Source organism: Diospyros lotus, chromosome 2 (genome assembly GCF_014633365.1).
Source record: "Diospyros lotus cultivar Yz01 chromosome 2, ASM1463336v1, whole genome shotgun sequence".
Taxonomy (NCBI): Eukaryota; Viridiplantae; Streptophyta; class Magnoliopsida; order Ericales; family Ebenaceae; genus Diospyros; species Diospyros lotus.
In genome coordinates, this window is record NC_068339.1 from 19,972,431 (window position 1) to 19,989,460 (window position 17,030).

Consider the following 17,030-nt stretch of genomic DNA (forward strand, 5'->3'; position numbering starts at 1 on the left):
AGAGGAAAAAGATATTTAGTTGGCTTCTTCCTTTTGCTCATAATGTTATTCTTCTTTACTTTTGCTCTTTGTCTGCTTCTTGCTGCAAGTGGTTCTATCGTTGAGCAAAGAACTTTCAAATAGTTTGGGAGAATTTGATGGGTGCAAGTGACTCAACGTCATTTGGCTAACACGGGACCAGGACCATAAGTTAATACCAGTAGGCTCGCTTGGTGTAGACAGACTAGATTCTCCATAATTTGAGAAAGATATAGTTTCAGTGTAGAAACAATTTCTATACCCACTTGACATCGAGCTTTCAAGTACACATTTATTATATTACATATGATGTGATACAACATTGCTTAAATATCTAAATTATATATTATTTGTGCAGAATTTTACTGTATAACTTTGATAGGAAAATTTTAAAATTTACACACATTGCTATATGACTATTCCAATGATGTTTAGTACCATTCTAGTCCAAATATGAGTTATACCAACTAGTATTTGGACAAAATTTTTAGATACCGAGTGGTATCGATTGATGGTGATTGTCAAGTAAATATTTGTTTTGAGGGATTTCTTTTTTATACTTTTCATAGTTTACGTTTCATTCTCTCAACAAAATTAAAAAGTCAAAATCTTAAATCCTTAATTAGTTTCAAAATTATGTAAGAAAGTGCAAATTTTACTATGTTTATGTTGATTACTTAATTTTGAAATATTATAACTTTTTTAGGTTATGTTAAATTAATTATTTAGGTAAAATTGATTACTTTAAATAAGTCATATATGTGATTGTGACAAAATTGTAATTTTGTTTAGGTGACCTATTTTTATTGTAGGTTATGGTATTTTATTAAAAAGAAATTATGTTTATGTATTTTTACAATTTATATTACTAATTAATCGTTAATATATAGGGACACTTGGTATTGTACGTATAAATAGCAAATTTGATACCTTATCTACTACAAAATTGACAACTACGGTTTGCTTAAAATAATACTATATGCACAGATCAAATTTTATATTTTTAGACAAAATAAAAATTAATATGTAACATTAAATAATTAATTTTAATTTTTATATATTCTCCACTATATCAATAACAATGAGTAACGTAACAATGAATAATATTTAGGTTCAAAATTGGGCTCTTGAATAATTTAACAAAAAAATATTGATACTTTAAATATGAATATCTTTTAAACTAAGGGGAAACCAAATCGAGCTAGATTGGTTAAACTTTGCTTTCAACACACCACCCAAAAATACCGAGATTTCGCGATTAAATCCATCCAAATTTCTATAATTTCATAAATTATACTTTGACCCCTAAAGATCATTAATTTCACTAAGCTCACACATTAAATCCCACCATTATTAAAATACTTTTTTTTTATTGAAATATATGATGTACAGTACATTTTTTGGAATTGCTGTGTTTGTCATTTTAGTTATAATTTTGAGTGCGTGAAAAATACCATTGGCAGCCAATTCCAATTTTGAATCTAAGCCATAAAATAAGGGAGGGATGCCATGCTGATTGATACCTAACAAAACAAAGGGTCACATGATTCCCAGAAGAAGTCATTTGCCGCTGGTTCTGCTCTTACAAGGCCAGCAGCATCCGTCCAGATACACCGCATATACGCACATACAAACATATCGACGCCGGAGAAGAAGACACAGGGAGAGATGACGGACGGGTCGGCGTACAAGGACTATGTCGCAGGTTTGATCGCCGGCGTTGCGACCGTTATCATTGGCCATCCCTTCGACACGGTCAAGGTCCGCACTCTTTTCAATTCGTTCGTTTTCTCTGTCGTTCCGTAGGCGTAGTTTTACTGCATTTGTGATTGGACTAGGGCGCAGTTTTCTCAATTGTTTTGTTCGGTTATTTGCATTGGATTCAGTGTCGGGGCGTCGGGGAGATTTGTGCATTCGAGGCTTTAATTCGGAATCTTGATTCGGTATTGTTGGTTAAAAATATGTAACTTCTGCAATAGGTTTGTTGGAGACGAAAAACACAATCTGATGCAATAGGTTTATTGGTGTGTGCTTGTTTTTTTCACTCACAATGCCTGTAAGTTGTTGAGTATGCTCTGATGAAGATTGGGCTATTATTGGAGATTGGAGCTGATTGTGGAAAGTAAAATCAGTAGTTTTGTTTTTAAGACAGCCGAAAGGAATTACGGGAGTGCATCAAGAACCAAATTAGTAATGAGTTTGAGCTCGATAGAAACATCAGTGACTGAAGAAGAAACATGATGGTTAAATTGTGCAAAAGCATTCTTCGGTGTGGTTGACTTCAATTCGGAGTGCTAGGAGTGCATACGTGATTGTGCTTTACCTTGAGAATCAAATGTGTCTTCTCTTTTGTTGGCATGAGCCTTTACCATAGCACCAAGCATGGGACACTTAATAGACTAATCAAAAAACTCTAGATTTATTAGTTGCTGCTATTAATCAATCTTTGATCTTGATAATTTAGTGACATGATATTTGAATACTACCAAAATGATTTTAAAACTTTTAGCAAGTAACAAGTTGAACTAGAATTATGGCTATCTGTTAAAGGATGGAGAAAATAATTCTTCAATCTTATTCAAATCAATGATATGCATGCTAATATATAAACAATCTTCTTGCTAAGTTAGGAAACTCCTAAAAAACTAAACAAGAAAGTTTCTAAATCTATTTTGGAAACAATACAACTTAGGATACAACTCAAAGATAGAAAGATACAACAATATATACATTCCTATTATAGAAAAAGGAAAGGATGTCAATCCCAATCTCTTGCTTTGATTGATTGATAGCATCTGGCTCTGATTGACTGCTTTGATTGATTGACAGAATCTGGCGTTGATTGACTGATTGTTGACACTCCCCCTTAAGATTGTGAGTGGATATCATCCATTCCAATCTTGCATACAAATCTTTGAAACACTACTGAAGGTAATTCCTTTGTTAGCACATCCGCCAATTGATCATTTGGGGAGACATATGGAGTATAAATCAACCCTTGAGTGATTACAAATGGAATTGGGTCGAGTTTATATACTCGGTTCCTAGTGGTTTGGCGCCAAACAGAATAGCTATCGTTACCGCATTCAATTGTAAAGAGTTCTTAGTAATTACACTTGCATTCCTTATTTTGTACTTATTACAATAGGTCTCCCCTAGGTACACGACAACTCCCCTCTTGAGCTAATTCTTGTCCCCAAGAATGGTAAGCAGGCTAGTCGTGTTAGGGAATTGGTGGAGAAAATCCGGAAGGTATTCCTAAGTACTATTATCAGGATGTAATGTAGACCATTGCACTAGCACTTGAGTGATAGGGGCCCCTTGTTGAAAGATCACCCTTTTGTCTAAGATGGCCACTAGGCTGGCTACTAGTTCTTGTTCTCTAAGAGGCAATGGTAGGGGTTGGCTGGCCGTTTAACTCCTAATAGCTTTTTTGAGAAGGGACACATGGAACACGGGGTGGATCTAGGTTCCTTCCGGTAGCTGCAATCTATAAGCTACTGGCCCAATCTTTGTTGTAATGGAATAGGGCCCGTAGAATTTTGGACTCATCTTAGTCACTGGTTGCTTCGATATGGACTTGAGTTGGGGCTGGCTGAGTTTGAGGTATACTTCTTCTCCTACCTCAAACTCCCTCTCACTCTTCTTCCTATCTGCTAGTTGTTTTGTACAGTTCTGTGCCTTGGCCAATTCAGTTTTTAGAGTTTGTAAGATGTTCAGCCGGTGTTGTAGATAGGTGTCCACATCTGTCAAAGAGGTTGTCTCCTCGATCATCCATACTAGATTGGGTTTGTACTCGTATAAGGCCTCAAATAGTGTCATCCCAATGGAGCGATGGTGGCTGGAATTATACCACCATTGCGCCAGGGACAACCATTTGTTCCATCCCTTAGGTTGTGCAAATAAAAGCACCTAAGATAGGCCTCCAAGCACTGGTTGACTCTCTCCGATTGGCCATCTGTCTCAAGATGATATGCTACTGACATAAGGAGGTTAGAGCCTAATGATTTCAACAACTCTTGCCAAAATAGGCTAGTAAACACTTTATCCCTGTCTGATATTATCGTCTAAGGTACCCCGTGCAGCTTCACTACATGATCCGAGAATTCTCTGGCCACTTCTTGTGCCATGAACGGATGGGACAGACTTAGGAAATAGTTGTACTTAGTTAGTCGGTCCACCACTACTAGCACACAATTCTTTCCTTCTAATCGTGGCAACCCTTCTACAAAATCGATTATAATGTTAGCCTAGGCCCGGTCAGATACTTCTAGAGGCTGTAGAAGACTTGGTTTAGCCACTGATTCATGCTTGCACCTTTTACATATGTCACATTGTAGTATGTAGCACATTGTAGTATGTACTCCATAACTGATTTCTTTAAGCCTGGCTAGAAGAATACCTGCTTCACCTTCCTATACGTGTTTTAAATTCTCGAATGTCCTCCTAGGGGTGAGTCGTGCATGGTTTGAAGTATCCTTCCCTTTAATGTCTCACAATCTCCTATCACTAGCTGTCCTCGGTATCGAATCAGGTCGTTATTGATGGTGTAGCCTTGCTTGCTATTATTGTCTATGCTTAGTTGCTCCATTAGTTCCCTCGTCCATAGCCCTTTATCATAACTTGCTGCTACTTCTTGGTACCAATCGGGTATCAAAACTGAGGTAGCTGCGCAATGCCCTTCTTCATGGCACCGGGATAACGCATCTACTGCGACATTCTCTCTTCCCCTTTTGTACTGAATCACAAAATCCAACCCCATTAACCTCGCCATCCCCTTTCTTTGTAAGTTGGTGTTCAACTTCTGGTGAGCCAGAAACTTAAGGCTTTCGTGGTCAGTTCTTATGATGAACTGTCCAACCTCCAAGTAATGCCTCCATTTTTCAATTGCCATGAGGATTGCTAATAATTTCTTGTCATATGTGCCAAGCCCTTGGTGTTTTGGGGCCAAGGCTTTTCTCATAAAAGCCAAAGGTTAGCCATCTTGAGATAGAACAACCCCCACTCCTGTTCTACTCGCATCCGTCTCCAAGGTAAATGGTTTATTGAAGTCAGTGATGCCGAGTATAGGAACCTCACTCATGGCCTGTTTAAGACTCCCAAATGTAGCTTTTGCTTCTCCATCCCACTTAAAGCTGTCCTTCTTCAATAGGTCAGATAATGGTTTGCTTATCACTCCACAATTTCTTATGAAACGCCTATAGTAGCCAGTCAATCCTAGGAATCCCCTTAGTGATCTAACATTCCTTGGTGTAGGCCACGATAACATAGTCGATATCTTCTTGGGATCAGTGCTAACTCCAGCACTAGAGATCACATATCCCAAATACTCCACTTGTGTCTGAGCAAAGGCACATTTGGACTTTTTGATGCACAGCCGATTGAGTCTAAGGACTTGGAATGCAATTCTAAGGTGTTCTAAGTGTTGGGTGAAAGAGGGGCTGTAGGTTAAAATATCATCAAAGAATACCAACATGAATTTGTGGAGGTAGGGTTCAAAGATATGATTCATAAGAGCTTGGAAGGTTGTTGGTGCATTGGTTAAACCGAAAGGCATTACGGTGAATTCAGAATACCCATGGTGAGTTTTAAAAGCGGTCTTAGGAAATATCAGTGGGGTTCATCTGGATTTGGTGATATCCGAACCTTAGGTCAAGCTTAGAAAACACTGAGGCATGGGTTAATTCATTGAGTAGGTCTTCAATGATAGGAATATGGAATTTATTTTTAATGGTGATGTTGTTAAGTTGGCGGTAATCAATGCAGAAACACCAGGTTCTATCATTTTTCTTAACTAAAAGGACGGGAGATGCAAAAGGGCTTCTGCTGGGACGGATCAAGGATTGGTCCAACATCTCCTTGACCAAGGATTCAATCACAGTTTTCAGTTTCGGGGGGTACCTATACGATCAGATATTGACTGGTTTTGTATTTGGTTGTAGGGGAATTGTGTGATCAAATGGTCTTTTAGGAGGTAAGCCATTAGGTTCCGCAAACAAGTCCCTAAACTCAATAAGTAGTGCATCAAGAGAAGACAATTCATGTACCTTCTAGTGTGTGGTGGCTGGGAGACTGTCGGCCATCAGACATTGGCCTCTTTGTTCTTCCTAATCATCATAGGCCTCAATTGTAAAGAGTTGTGCCACCTGGGATATCTTGCACTTAAGTAACTTGTGCAACCATTTCCCTCTAATCAACTTACATGCCCCCATCTCCACACTCCCTTGTAATGTAATTCTCTTGTCTCCCTTTGCCAACGTAATCTCCATTTTGTTAAAGTCAAAGCTGATGGGACTGACCTCCCTCATCCAATCTACTCCCAAAACTATTTGGCAGCCTCCCAATTTAAGTAATCTAAGATCAGCTTTGAATGATTCCCCTTACATTGTCCAACAAAACCCCATACATGCCGATTTACTCAACACTCGACTCCCATTAGCCACTGTTATTGCCAATGGTTGAGTGTTGGATAACTCACACCATCTTTTTAGTGGTTCCTTCGTCGATGAAGCTGTGGGTGCTCCCATTGTCGATCAACACCATGAGGGACCCCTTCAGTACCCTCCATTCCACCTTAATTATCTTGCTGCTAGCCACCCCTTTTATAGCATGGAGAGAAATGGTGCCATTGTCTTCCTCCTCCCCCTCCTCTCTGGTCACGAGGATTTCCTCCCCTGCATCTTCCTCGACTTCTCCTCCTTCCAACAGTAACAATTGTTTGCCACAACGATGCCCGGGGTAGTACTTATCCCCGCATTTGTAACATAATCCCGGAGGCCTCTTCGGCTCCATCATCTTTCCTCCTTGCTGCATCGCGTTAGTTGGTGGTGGCAATGTTGGTAACTTCGGTATTGGCCTTGTCCTGTACGTCTCTCTTATTGGCCCTCTTCCCACTATTGGGGTTGGAATGGATCCATGTCCCCTCACCAGGCTCCTCTGTACCTTCATCATTGCTTCCACATTCATCTCTTGAAGCAGAGCACTATCCACTACTTCTTGCACCGTTCGTGGTCTAGTCATCTTCACTACTGACCTTAGTTCCTCATTCAAACCCCTAAGAAAACTTGACATGAAGTAATCTTTGGTCATATAGGGTTGCGGCTCAGCATTAGAGACTTCAACTCCTCGAATCAAAGTTGGTACTCTTGCACCGATCCATGCTGTTTCATCTTGTTGAATTCTTCCACGATATCCATGGTTCTCTTCTCTCCGAATCTTTCACATATCCCCTTAACAAACTCCTCCCAATTACAATCTTCCCTCACCTGTGACCAACCTTGGTACCACACATCTCCTACACCGTTCAAATATGCCACCGCTAGACTGATCTTCTGGTCCTCAGCCACTCGATGTATCCCAAAAGTTTCTCGCATCGATGTAACCACTAGTGAGGCTTCGTCCCATCAAACACCAGTAATTCCAATTTCAAAATGGGAAAATTGGAAGGGTTGGAGTTCACCTGAATCTCCGGTCTCCTTTCCATTCCATTGTCTCCCAATATTGTCGGATCACCCTCCACCTCCGACGAGCCAACCACCCTCTGGCTTGTACCTACTCCTAGCAAGATCGGATCCAATCTTCGTCTTGGGGGAAAGTTCGGCGATAGCCTCACTTGAGTTTGACTCGAGAACATAAGCATAAATTGTTGCATTTGATCACGCAGCATGTTGCTTTGCTCTCTCATTTCCTTTCTGATTTGGTTACACATATCTCTGCGCAACCAATCTGTTACCTCCTCCAAACTCTGATCGATCTCCGATCCCAACGAGTCCTCCATTGATCCGACTTGAGTTTGTATATCCATCATTGTAGCCGACACTTGCTGGAGCTGTAGTTTCATCTGCTTCATGCGAGTTTCATCCGCCATTGTTGAGTTCCTCAATTCTTTGGAAGCCAAGAGCAAATGCTTTGATACCAATTGTCGTATCCCTTGGATCTGACAAGGGTTTCTCCCTTAATCGGAGAGTTTAGGCGGGAATTCAGAGAGCGGAGGGAGTGAAGAATAGAGAAGAATCGAGAGGGAAGAGAATTAGAGGGAGAAATTGAATAGGAATCAATTCAAATCATAGATGCTTACAAATGGAATTGGGCCGAGTTTATATGCTCGATTCCCAGCGGTTTGGCTCCAAATAGAATAGCTGCCGTTACCGCATTCAATTGTAAAGAGTTCTTAGTAATTACACTTGTATTCCTTACTTTGTACTTATTACAATAGGTCTCCCCTAGGTACACTACAACTACAATCTCTATGAGCATGCACCTTTCTTTTTATTGGAAGCTCAGTCCAATTATTTTATGCACTACAAAACTTGTTGAATCAGTTTCTAAAGTCATTTCAATTATTTTATGCACGTTTGAATTATAGATAATTAAAATTTGAGTCTTGATCAAGTTATATGCTATATTTGCTAAAAGGTTTGGCTCATGATCTTTTGTAATTGTAAGTTGTGGTACTTTTTTGAACTTGAGTTTTTATGGGCTTTAGGGCCCACCCATCATGGTTTATGCTATGGGTTAGCTTATTTACTTGGGTTTTGTTTATATGTTTCAGTTAGACCTTTAGATAAATTTTATAGTTAAACATCAAGTATCTTATTTGGGAGTCCATATTCTAATTGGTTTAAGAAATCTTCAAAATAGAAGTAGGTTAAAGTCCTTGCAGGTGTAGGGGTCGAAGTCTTGACACAGAATTTGAAGGGGCCCAAGTCTGGCTTTGTAGATCTGTATTCACTTGTTTGGAACGCAAGGCAAAACATCCAAATTAGGCACACTCAAATTTATTTATTTTTTCAGCTTCAAATTTCTAAATCTTTATTCTTTAACTTGTGATAATTTCTGTAGTTAATTAGATTCTTTCATACAGCCCTTCTGGTTCTTAAAACGTTAATATTGATTTTTCAGGTGAAGCTGCAAAAACACAATACTGATGCTTATGGTATAAAGTATAGAAGTGGTTTGCACTGCACTGCTAGGATTCTGAAGACTGAAGGAGTATGCTACTTGAACTTCTTGTGAGACCCAGCTTTATGTCATACCATTCCTACCTGCATCTTAGATTGTCTACTTTACACATTTTATGATTCTTTTATTAATTCTCCTTTGTATGTGGATAAATGCATATAAAATGTGTTTATCAGCACTTCATGTTTATATATTTGTTTATAGAGTTTAGTCACTGATTTCAGACTAATATTACCTCTCTCTTATCAACCCATACCTAAATAATCATTATGATAGGCTTGGAAAAGAACATCACACCTTTTTTTTGGTTAATCAGTTTGGACATATGGCTCACAAATATAGATAGATTTCAAATCTTATATCTAAAGATGGAAAAAGGATCCTGCTACTGAGATTGCAGGCGGGAGGTCAGATGATTTCCCCTGCATGTAGAGAGGCAACTTGGGAAAGATAAAGAAAATAGAAAGATTTAAGGGTTGTTTAGCTATGGAAAATGATTTCCAGTTTTCTGTCTCTAATTTTTTATAAATCTTTAGTTTTCATTTTCCATAGAAAATTTTAAAAATGCATTCAAATGTTAGAATTACAGAAAACTAAGTTTCAGTCTAAAAAATTGAACATATGTTAAAAAAAGACACAGATTTGGGAAACTTGTGTAATTTGTGTCAGAGAAGGAGATGGAGATGATTTGGAGAAAATTTTATGGAGAACTGTGTGTTCCAAATCTCCAAATTAGTAAGGAAAATTTGGAAAACTCATTTTTGGAGTTTTCCAAGTTCAATACAATTTTGGGGAATCATATTTTCCAAATCCAAATTTCTTTCGGGAAAAATTTTGTATTTAAACAAGTTCTCTGATTTTCTATTTTCTGTGGGGTAATTTTTCAGAAAACTGGCGCTATTTTCCACAACTAAACAGCCCCTTAGAGCTCCTCCCTAAAAGTAGTCTACTTGCGGGAAGTATATTAATTATCCTGTTCCCTACCTTTAAACAAGCTTAGTGATTCAATTTTCTGCTGTGACTCCCGTTGCCCTTCTTGTGGTGATGGGTTTGGGTTACCCAGACTGGTGTATGAACAAGTATAGGAAATGACAGTAAAATTTGTTTTGCATTTAGGAGCAATCAACTGAAGGTGACAATCGATTGTTGATTGACTGTCAACTAAAAGTGTGGGTTAGGTTGATTGTCCGGGGGGGAGTTGACTAAAGGGATTAACAAGGCTAAAGTCAAGGGGAGCATAGGTAGGGCCCAAAAGACTGGGAATGCACACTCTAAGCAGAAAGGTCTAAGACAAACTAGATGGAGTCCCCAATTCCTAACTTGAAGGTTAAATTATAACTCTCAAAATACCAGCATGAGTGAGTCCTAGGAAGGCTAATCAGACCTAGTGTCTTAGGTCAATCTTATAGGCATTGGTGGCTGCAACTTTGCTATTTCACTCTATACACCTGAGGCTGGGGTAGCATATTGACATGTACCTGCAATTATAGCCATATGGCTTAATACATGTGATGGGGGGGGGGGGGGGGGGGGGCAGTTATAGGCTGATACGAATTGTACCTATAGTAGTGCTGTAAACAGTTGTACGATGGCAGTTATGCTTTGGGTGGGAAAAACACCACCCATGTGAGGAGGGGATCACTATAAATAAGCTGATCCAATTATTTGGAGGATTCAGAGAATTAAACTCGATACAATTCTGAATTTCTCCCTCCAATTCTCTCCCTTCTTCCTCTCTTTCTCAATCCTTCTCCCTCTCAATTCTTAGTTCTCACTAATTCCCAGCTGGAATTTTCATTGCCAGATCCTTAGGATCTGACACATATCATAAGTGATATCAAAGCAGGGCAAGTAGAGATTAATTATGGCCCAGGATACATGGTAATCATGGCCAAAGGCATTGAGGGGACCACGCAAGGTGAGATTTATTAGGTTCTCATTCTAACCTTAATGGCCAACAAACATTATCTATTTGTGAATTCAATCTCAAACCTCTTTGTTTCAATCCTTTTGTTTAAGGTAGTGTTTGTTAACCAAGATATAGACCGAAAAAAGTGGGATATGAAAAGCATCCCGGATAAAAGTGTTTTCTATTGTATTTTTTAAATTTGTCTGAAAAAAAGTCACGTAACTTCTTATTTTGAACTCTTTAGATAAATTTATCTCTTCCCTTCCTTTGGATAAGTTATCTTGGACCTTACAAATAATTTATCTTGATGCAACCTTATCTTACTCATTTTAACAAACGCTACCAAAGTAAAAATCTTGTTTTCATCACTAATTCAATCAAACAAATTTTAATATGGGTAATTTGTTACATATCTAATATGGAATGCCACATCATCTGCATGTAGCTACTTTCATGAGGTGGCATGTAGATTAATTTTTGTATTTCTATGTCTCTCCAAGGTTGAGAGTTGGTATACTCATTGATATGCCTTTTACACGCTCTCTCAACCTAGACGAGTGAGTTTTCACTCCATTGCATCATGCCTTACATTCAAGATGAAACCTTCAGTGCTCTCATCTCAATTAAGTGATCCTTTAAGACTACCACCAAAATGTGCCTCTCTCTTGTCCAATGATTATCTCTTAGAATACTCAATTTTAGAAGTCATATCGACGTACATATGATCAAGGCCCAATGGCCTTTTTAGGTTTGGTGCCATAATCATGGTGTGCCCAAATGCTACCATGACCCTCACAGAAGACCTCAAGGACGTATGATTTGGTGATTGGAGTTATGGGTTTGTTAGGTCACTCTTTTGCTTATCATTCAAAATCCCTACACCTCAACTAATCTTAGGGAGAAATACTCGATCATAACCAAAGGCATGTAGTGTGCTCTATACTGCTCTAGATATTTGATACAGTAAGTTGCAGAATTGCACTGTCATTTTATTCATGTTCTTAAGTCACATGTGCTAGTCTTGTGAAGAGACACTTACAAAGTCGGGTATTTCCATGTCTCTATCCATTTATGAGGTTGAGTGTTAACTTATAGCTGAGAGTGCCCATGCACATCTCCTATTCACCTTCTAGTGCACTTGTGAATCCACTCGACAAGTTCTCTATTGGCTTGAGCCAGTCTAACTCCACTTGTATGTGTCATTTCGCATATTGTGATGATATGGTTAGTATTCTTGGCTCAGATAATCAAGGACCATTACTTAACTTGTCCCTCTTGTCGGGAGGCAAAGGGATTTGAATAGGTCATATGTAATGATGGTCCTTGGAGACCATCCAAAAACTGTCACTTTTTTTTGTTTTAAAACTCTGAAAATATTATAATTATATATATAGTTTATTATATATAATATGGTATATGTATTACAAGATATAAAATATATGCATATATTTTTCTTAAATGAACAATAAATGAGTTTTAAACAAATTATAAACAAAAGTTCATGAACATAAACAAGCCAAACAAGCTTTTGTTTGAGCTGAGCTCGTTTATTGAACAAGCCAATAATTTTTGCCCAATTTTTTTTTTTACTTAATAAATGAGCTCAAACCAAGTTCATTCGCGAGTTGTTCGCCAAACATATTGGCTCTTTTATACCCCTAATTCTAGGAGAAGAGACTGAATATTGTTGGTACATATGCACTGCAAGTTGGATTAGGAGAAGAGAAAGACAATTTTAGAAGGATTTAGAAGGGTTGATACAATGAATACCTAGAGGAGAGAAGATCATTGTAGGAGGTGAGATAAATAGTCATGTAGGCAGAGAAGGGAAAGGGTATAGGGAGGCATGGAGGATTTTGGATTGGAGAAAGAAATAATGAGAGAAAAGCTATTTTTGGATTTTGCTGCAACATATGAGCTCATCATAGCTAATACGAGGTTTAAGAAATGGGATGAACACTTGGTCACGTATAAAAATGGTTTATTAACTATTCAAATAGATTACTTCCTTATGAAACAAGAGGGTCACTTATGTTTTAAGGATTTTAAAGTTATGTAAGAGAATGCCTAACCACTTAACACAGGTTTAGGTTCTTGAGGTTCATATCATGAAAGTGTGGAGGAAGAATGATACTAAACAAAGTCCAATAATTAGATGGTGAGATTTAGAAGGTGAAAAACTAGTTATTTTCAATGAAAATGTCTCTGACAAAAGAGATTCAACTGTAGAAGGAAAGACTAACCAAGTGTGGGATGAGATGACTACTAATACGACAAAAATGGTTCTAGGAGAGTTGAAGTGAAGAACACCAAACCAAAAAGAGCCTTGATGGTGAAATGGAGAGGTATAAGAAAAAATTAGAACCAAGAGAGCTTGCTATAAGATTTTACATATGTGCCTTAATGAAGAAAACTTGATGAGGTATATTTTGGCTAAAATTAAATTAGTCAATGAAGCAAAGTCAAAAACTTATGAAAATTTACATCGACAACTTGACACAAAAAAGAGGGAAAGATATATATATATATATATAATATAAACTAGCTAAAACAAGAGAAAGAAAAACAAAGAAATTTAGTCAAGTGAAATGCATAAAAAGATGAAAATCAAAAGATACTAGTAAATGAGGGGGTGGTCAAGGAGTGACGGAAAGAGTATTTCTCAGAACTATTCAATGAAAGAGTAGAAATATGCTTTAGGGTATCTTAGTAATTCTGAAGAAGATAAGAATTACATGTTCCATAGAGGTATTTGTACTAATGAAACTTAGCAAGCATTGAAAACGATGAAGAACAATAAACTAGTTAGACTAGATAATATTCCAATAGAAGCATGAAAATGTAAGAGAACAGTGAACTGGCCCCTTGACCTAATTCCTCATCTCCCCTAGCATCGTGTCAACTGACATCATCTCTGGCATTGCACTGTTGGCATTCTGTCTCATTCTAAGACTCCCTCTTGTCACATCTCATTCAACATCTAGTAGTCTCTCCCTTCAGGGCAACACAAGCAATTTACGTGCTCTGTACCATCCATATTCAACAAGTCCTGCCTCATGTCTCATCTTGGTCTCTGCCTTGAGGGAAACACAACCAATTTACTCTCTCTCTACCCATCCATATATCAAAAAGTTCGAATCCTTTTTACATGCGATTGGATTGGACACATTCATAGATTTTCTCAAGTTGGTTTCGTGGAACTCATATCTTTACACTAATTCAAAGAAATCAAGTTCTTACCATATTGGTCCAAAGCCTGTTTTCACCTTCTTTTTGAATAAATTCATGTTGTGCAACTAATCTTTTACTGTTGTAGATTGACAATTCTGTAAAGTCTTATTTTCTTTACATTTATTCATGTTTCTCTCATTCTAATATTAATGATTTATCTAAACTATTAACTTCTGTATGTAATGGATTTGTCTTTTGGTCATCAAGTATCACCTCTCTTCACTTGTTATTGCATCTCTTATATCGGTTCATGTTTCTTTGTATTATTTCCTTTTCATGTTGAAATGATATGAATTATAATTCTTGGGGCCAGATCCTTTCTCTCTTGGTTTTGCTGGTGTAACTATTATTTGTTTAGGATTTTTCCTTTTCTTTTTACAATGTTTGAAATTTTCCACAAAAAAAAAAAAAAAAGATTTAGGGGGATTTTGACACTGATGTCAGAGAAGAGTGAACTACAGTTAAACTTAAACTGTTTCTTTTCTGACACTCTAATTGAGTTGAGAAGACCTTTTTTTTAAAAAAAGAAAAGAAAAGAAATGTTCTGTAGATCTCAGAGCTGTATCCAGTTGTCCATCTTGTGGAATTTTCCGCATCTCTCTAAATATAGATGAAATATTAATTTTTCAACATTCTCTAATGTATTTTCTTTATATGAACTCTCTGAATAGATAATGCAATTTTCGTTATGGTGTTCCTTTTGCCATCCTAAACTCAGATATATTAGTTTTGACAGGTGAAAGGCCTTTATCGAGGTGCCACTTCTTCTTTTGTGGGGATGGCATTTGAAAGTTCACTTCTCTTTGGCATTTATTCTCAGACAAAACAGTTATTGGAGGTATCTATATCTTTGATAATGAATGTGCTTGCAGATTAACTTTCCCACTGATAATAGATACTTCTTCATGTAGAATAATCTGATTATAAAACTGGATTTGGCTTCTGATGATTAGTTTATTGTATCCTATATTATTTATGTTTTAACTCTCTCCCTTGCTGTCCTTGAAGGGCGGAGTTCAGAGTGAAAAGCCAAGGCCCTCAGTTATAATTCCTTCTGCAGCTTTTGGTGGAGCAGTTATCAGCTTTGTCTTATGCCCATCAGAACTTGTGAAGGTAGTGTATTGGAGAGTTAATGCTGTGCAATTCTGTTTCCAGTATAATGCAATCATGCTTCTGAGACTGCGTTTCTCCAGTGTAGGATGCAAATTCAGGGGACTGACTCTTTAGTTCCCAAATCCAGTACATATGATGGTCCTCTTGATTGTGCACTTAAAACTATTAAAACTGAAGGGGTAAGAACATGTAGACTTACTAATAGCTAGGCATCTGATATGATTTGAAGCTGATTGATTTCCTTCCAGGCTACAGGCATATTTCGAGGAGGTTTCACAACCTTATTAAGGGAATCTATAGGAAATGCAGTTTTCTTTAGCACTTATGAGCATGTCCGCTACTACATGCATTTACAACTGAAAGGTACTCCATCCAGTCAGAACAACTTGACCGATGTAGGAGTTGGGATTATGAGTGGTGGTCTCAGTGGTATAGCTGTAAGTCGCCCCCACCACTCTTTTTTGATAGAATCTTGTCACTGAATAAAGCAGTACATTTTTCACCTGTGTTAAGTACTCCTTTTCCCGCATTCTTTGCAAGTCTTCTTTTGTTTATATGCACACAGCACGCTTCATTTATTTCCCTAAAGTCTTGTTTCTTCAATAACTGCCTACAGTTCTGGTCAGCCGTTCTCCCTTTGGATGTTGCAAAAACTATAATTCAGACATCCCCAGATAGAGGCTCCACAAGAAATCCATTTCAGATTTTGAAATTGGTACTGTATCCTCATCTACAATGCTTTTACGGCCTTTTGAATTGAATCACAAGCTATAAAAATGATGGAAAAAAACCTAAGCACCTTGTTGGATTCTTTTTGGTAGATTTATAGGAGGTCGGGAGTTAAAGGATGCTACACAGGTTTAGGTCCAACCATCTTGAGGGCATTTCCTGCAAATGCAGCTGCAATAGTCACCTGGGAGCTGGCTGTCAAACTTTTAGGTATCAAGCGCGAGTAAAATGGCTTGGCATGGATTATCTATCGCGGAAATCATTTTTGTCATTCTTGTTGGTTCGACCCATGGTGCCTGTTGACAATGACCCTCATATTTCTTTTACATGGCCTCAACATTATGGCCAGAGCAAATTAAGGTCAAATGATTCTTGTGAGGCAGATAGCGCGGACGCAGCTGACCAAAGTTTCCAATCTGTTTTAAAGTTCTTCCAACCTCTTTGTTTCTGGAGCTCCTTTCTCTTACTTGCTTTTCCCCATTGCAGGTGAAGGGTAGAAGGATATCACCATTTCGTCTTGTTAATGAGTTTGCTTGAACTTTTTTTCTGGGAGTTAGGTGAGCTAGGGATTAATCCAGTTACATGTGTATTTATTTGTCCAAGCCTCCAGCTCCTTTAATCAAATGCTGGACAACTTTGTATTAGTGCAATGCTAACAACTTCTTTCTATATTCCATGTTACATCTCAAGATTGCCAGCAAATGTGATCTAGGCATAGAAGCAGCTCCTATTCCTGTCCCTAAACCTTGATATCAAATGTGAGCTTCTTTTTCTTCACATCTTGTTCAAAATTAGGGATTTGGGAGTTCAATTTGGTAATGGGGAAATTGAATTGCACATATATTTGGGATGACCATCTTTATGCAGCTTCCGATGCTTGTGTCCTCAATTATGCCAAAAGAGGTAAATTGCAGGTATGAAACTTCGCCTCACTACGCAAGGCAAAAATCAAATTGCACATATACTTAATATTAGAATTTGTGGTTGTTGATCATTTTTATTTTTTGTAATACCAATGTATCTCATCATCTCATGTCATATATACCTAGGAGTTAATTTTTATGTAAAA

The 17,030-nt window shown here is 37.8% G+C and overlaps 1 protein-coding gene across 3 annotated transcripts; it reads left to right on the forward strand.

Moving 5' to 3' along the window:
• The first annotated feature begins 1,509 nt into the window (after window positions 1–1,509).
• On the forward strand, window positions 1,510–16,738 carry LOC127793962 (mitochondrial arginine transporter BAC1). Of its 3 annotated transcripts, XM_052324797.1 has the most exons (9): window positions 1,510–1,779; window positions 8,920–9,009; window positions 14,856–14,957; window positions 15,128–15,232; window positions 15,313–15,411; window positions 15,481–15,669; window positions 15,849–15,947; window positions 16,054–16,171; window positions 16,448–16,738. In XM_052324797.1, exons 1-9 carry the CDS (start codon window positions 1,687–1,689, stop codon window positions 16,456–16,458), a joined length of 906 nt encoding a protein of 301 aa, XP_052180757.1. In that variant the 5' UTR covers window positions 1,510–1,686; the 3' UTR covers window positions 16,459–16,738. The 3 variants fall into 3 exon arrangements, with proteins under 3 accessions (XP_052180757.1, XP_052180756.1, XP_052180759.1); XM_052324796.1 differs by having other exon boundaries at window positions 1,516–1,779; window positions 16,054–16,738; XM_052324799.1 differs by having other exon boundaries at window positions 1,721–1,779; window positions 8,920–9,029; window positions 16,054–16,738.
• Window positions 16,739–17,030: the final 292 nt, after the last annotated feature.

Coding starts and splice junctions, on each gene's coding strand:
- LOC127793962 (XM_052324796.1), top strand. CDS start 1,687: ATGACGGACGGGTCGGCGTACAAGGACTATGTCGCAGGTTTGATCGCC. Junction 15,233..15,312: donor GCCCATCAGAACTTGTGAAG/GTAGTGTATTGG, acceptor GCGTTTCTCCAG/TGTAGGATGCAAATTCAGGG. Junction 15,670..15,848: donor GTGGTCTCAGTGGTATAGCT/GTAAGTCGCCCC, acceptor AACTGCCTACAG/TTCTGGTCAGCCGTTCTCCC.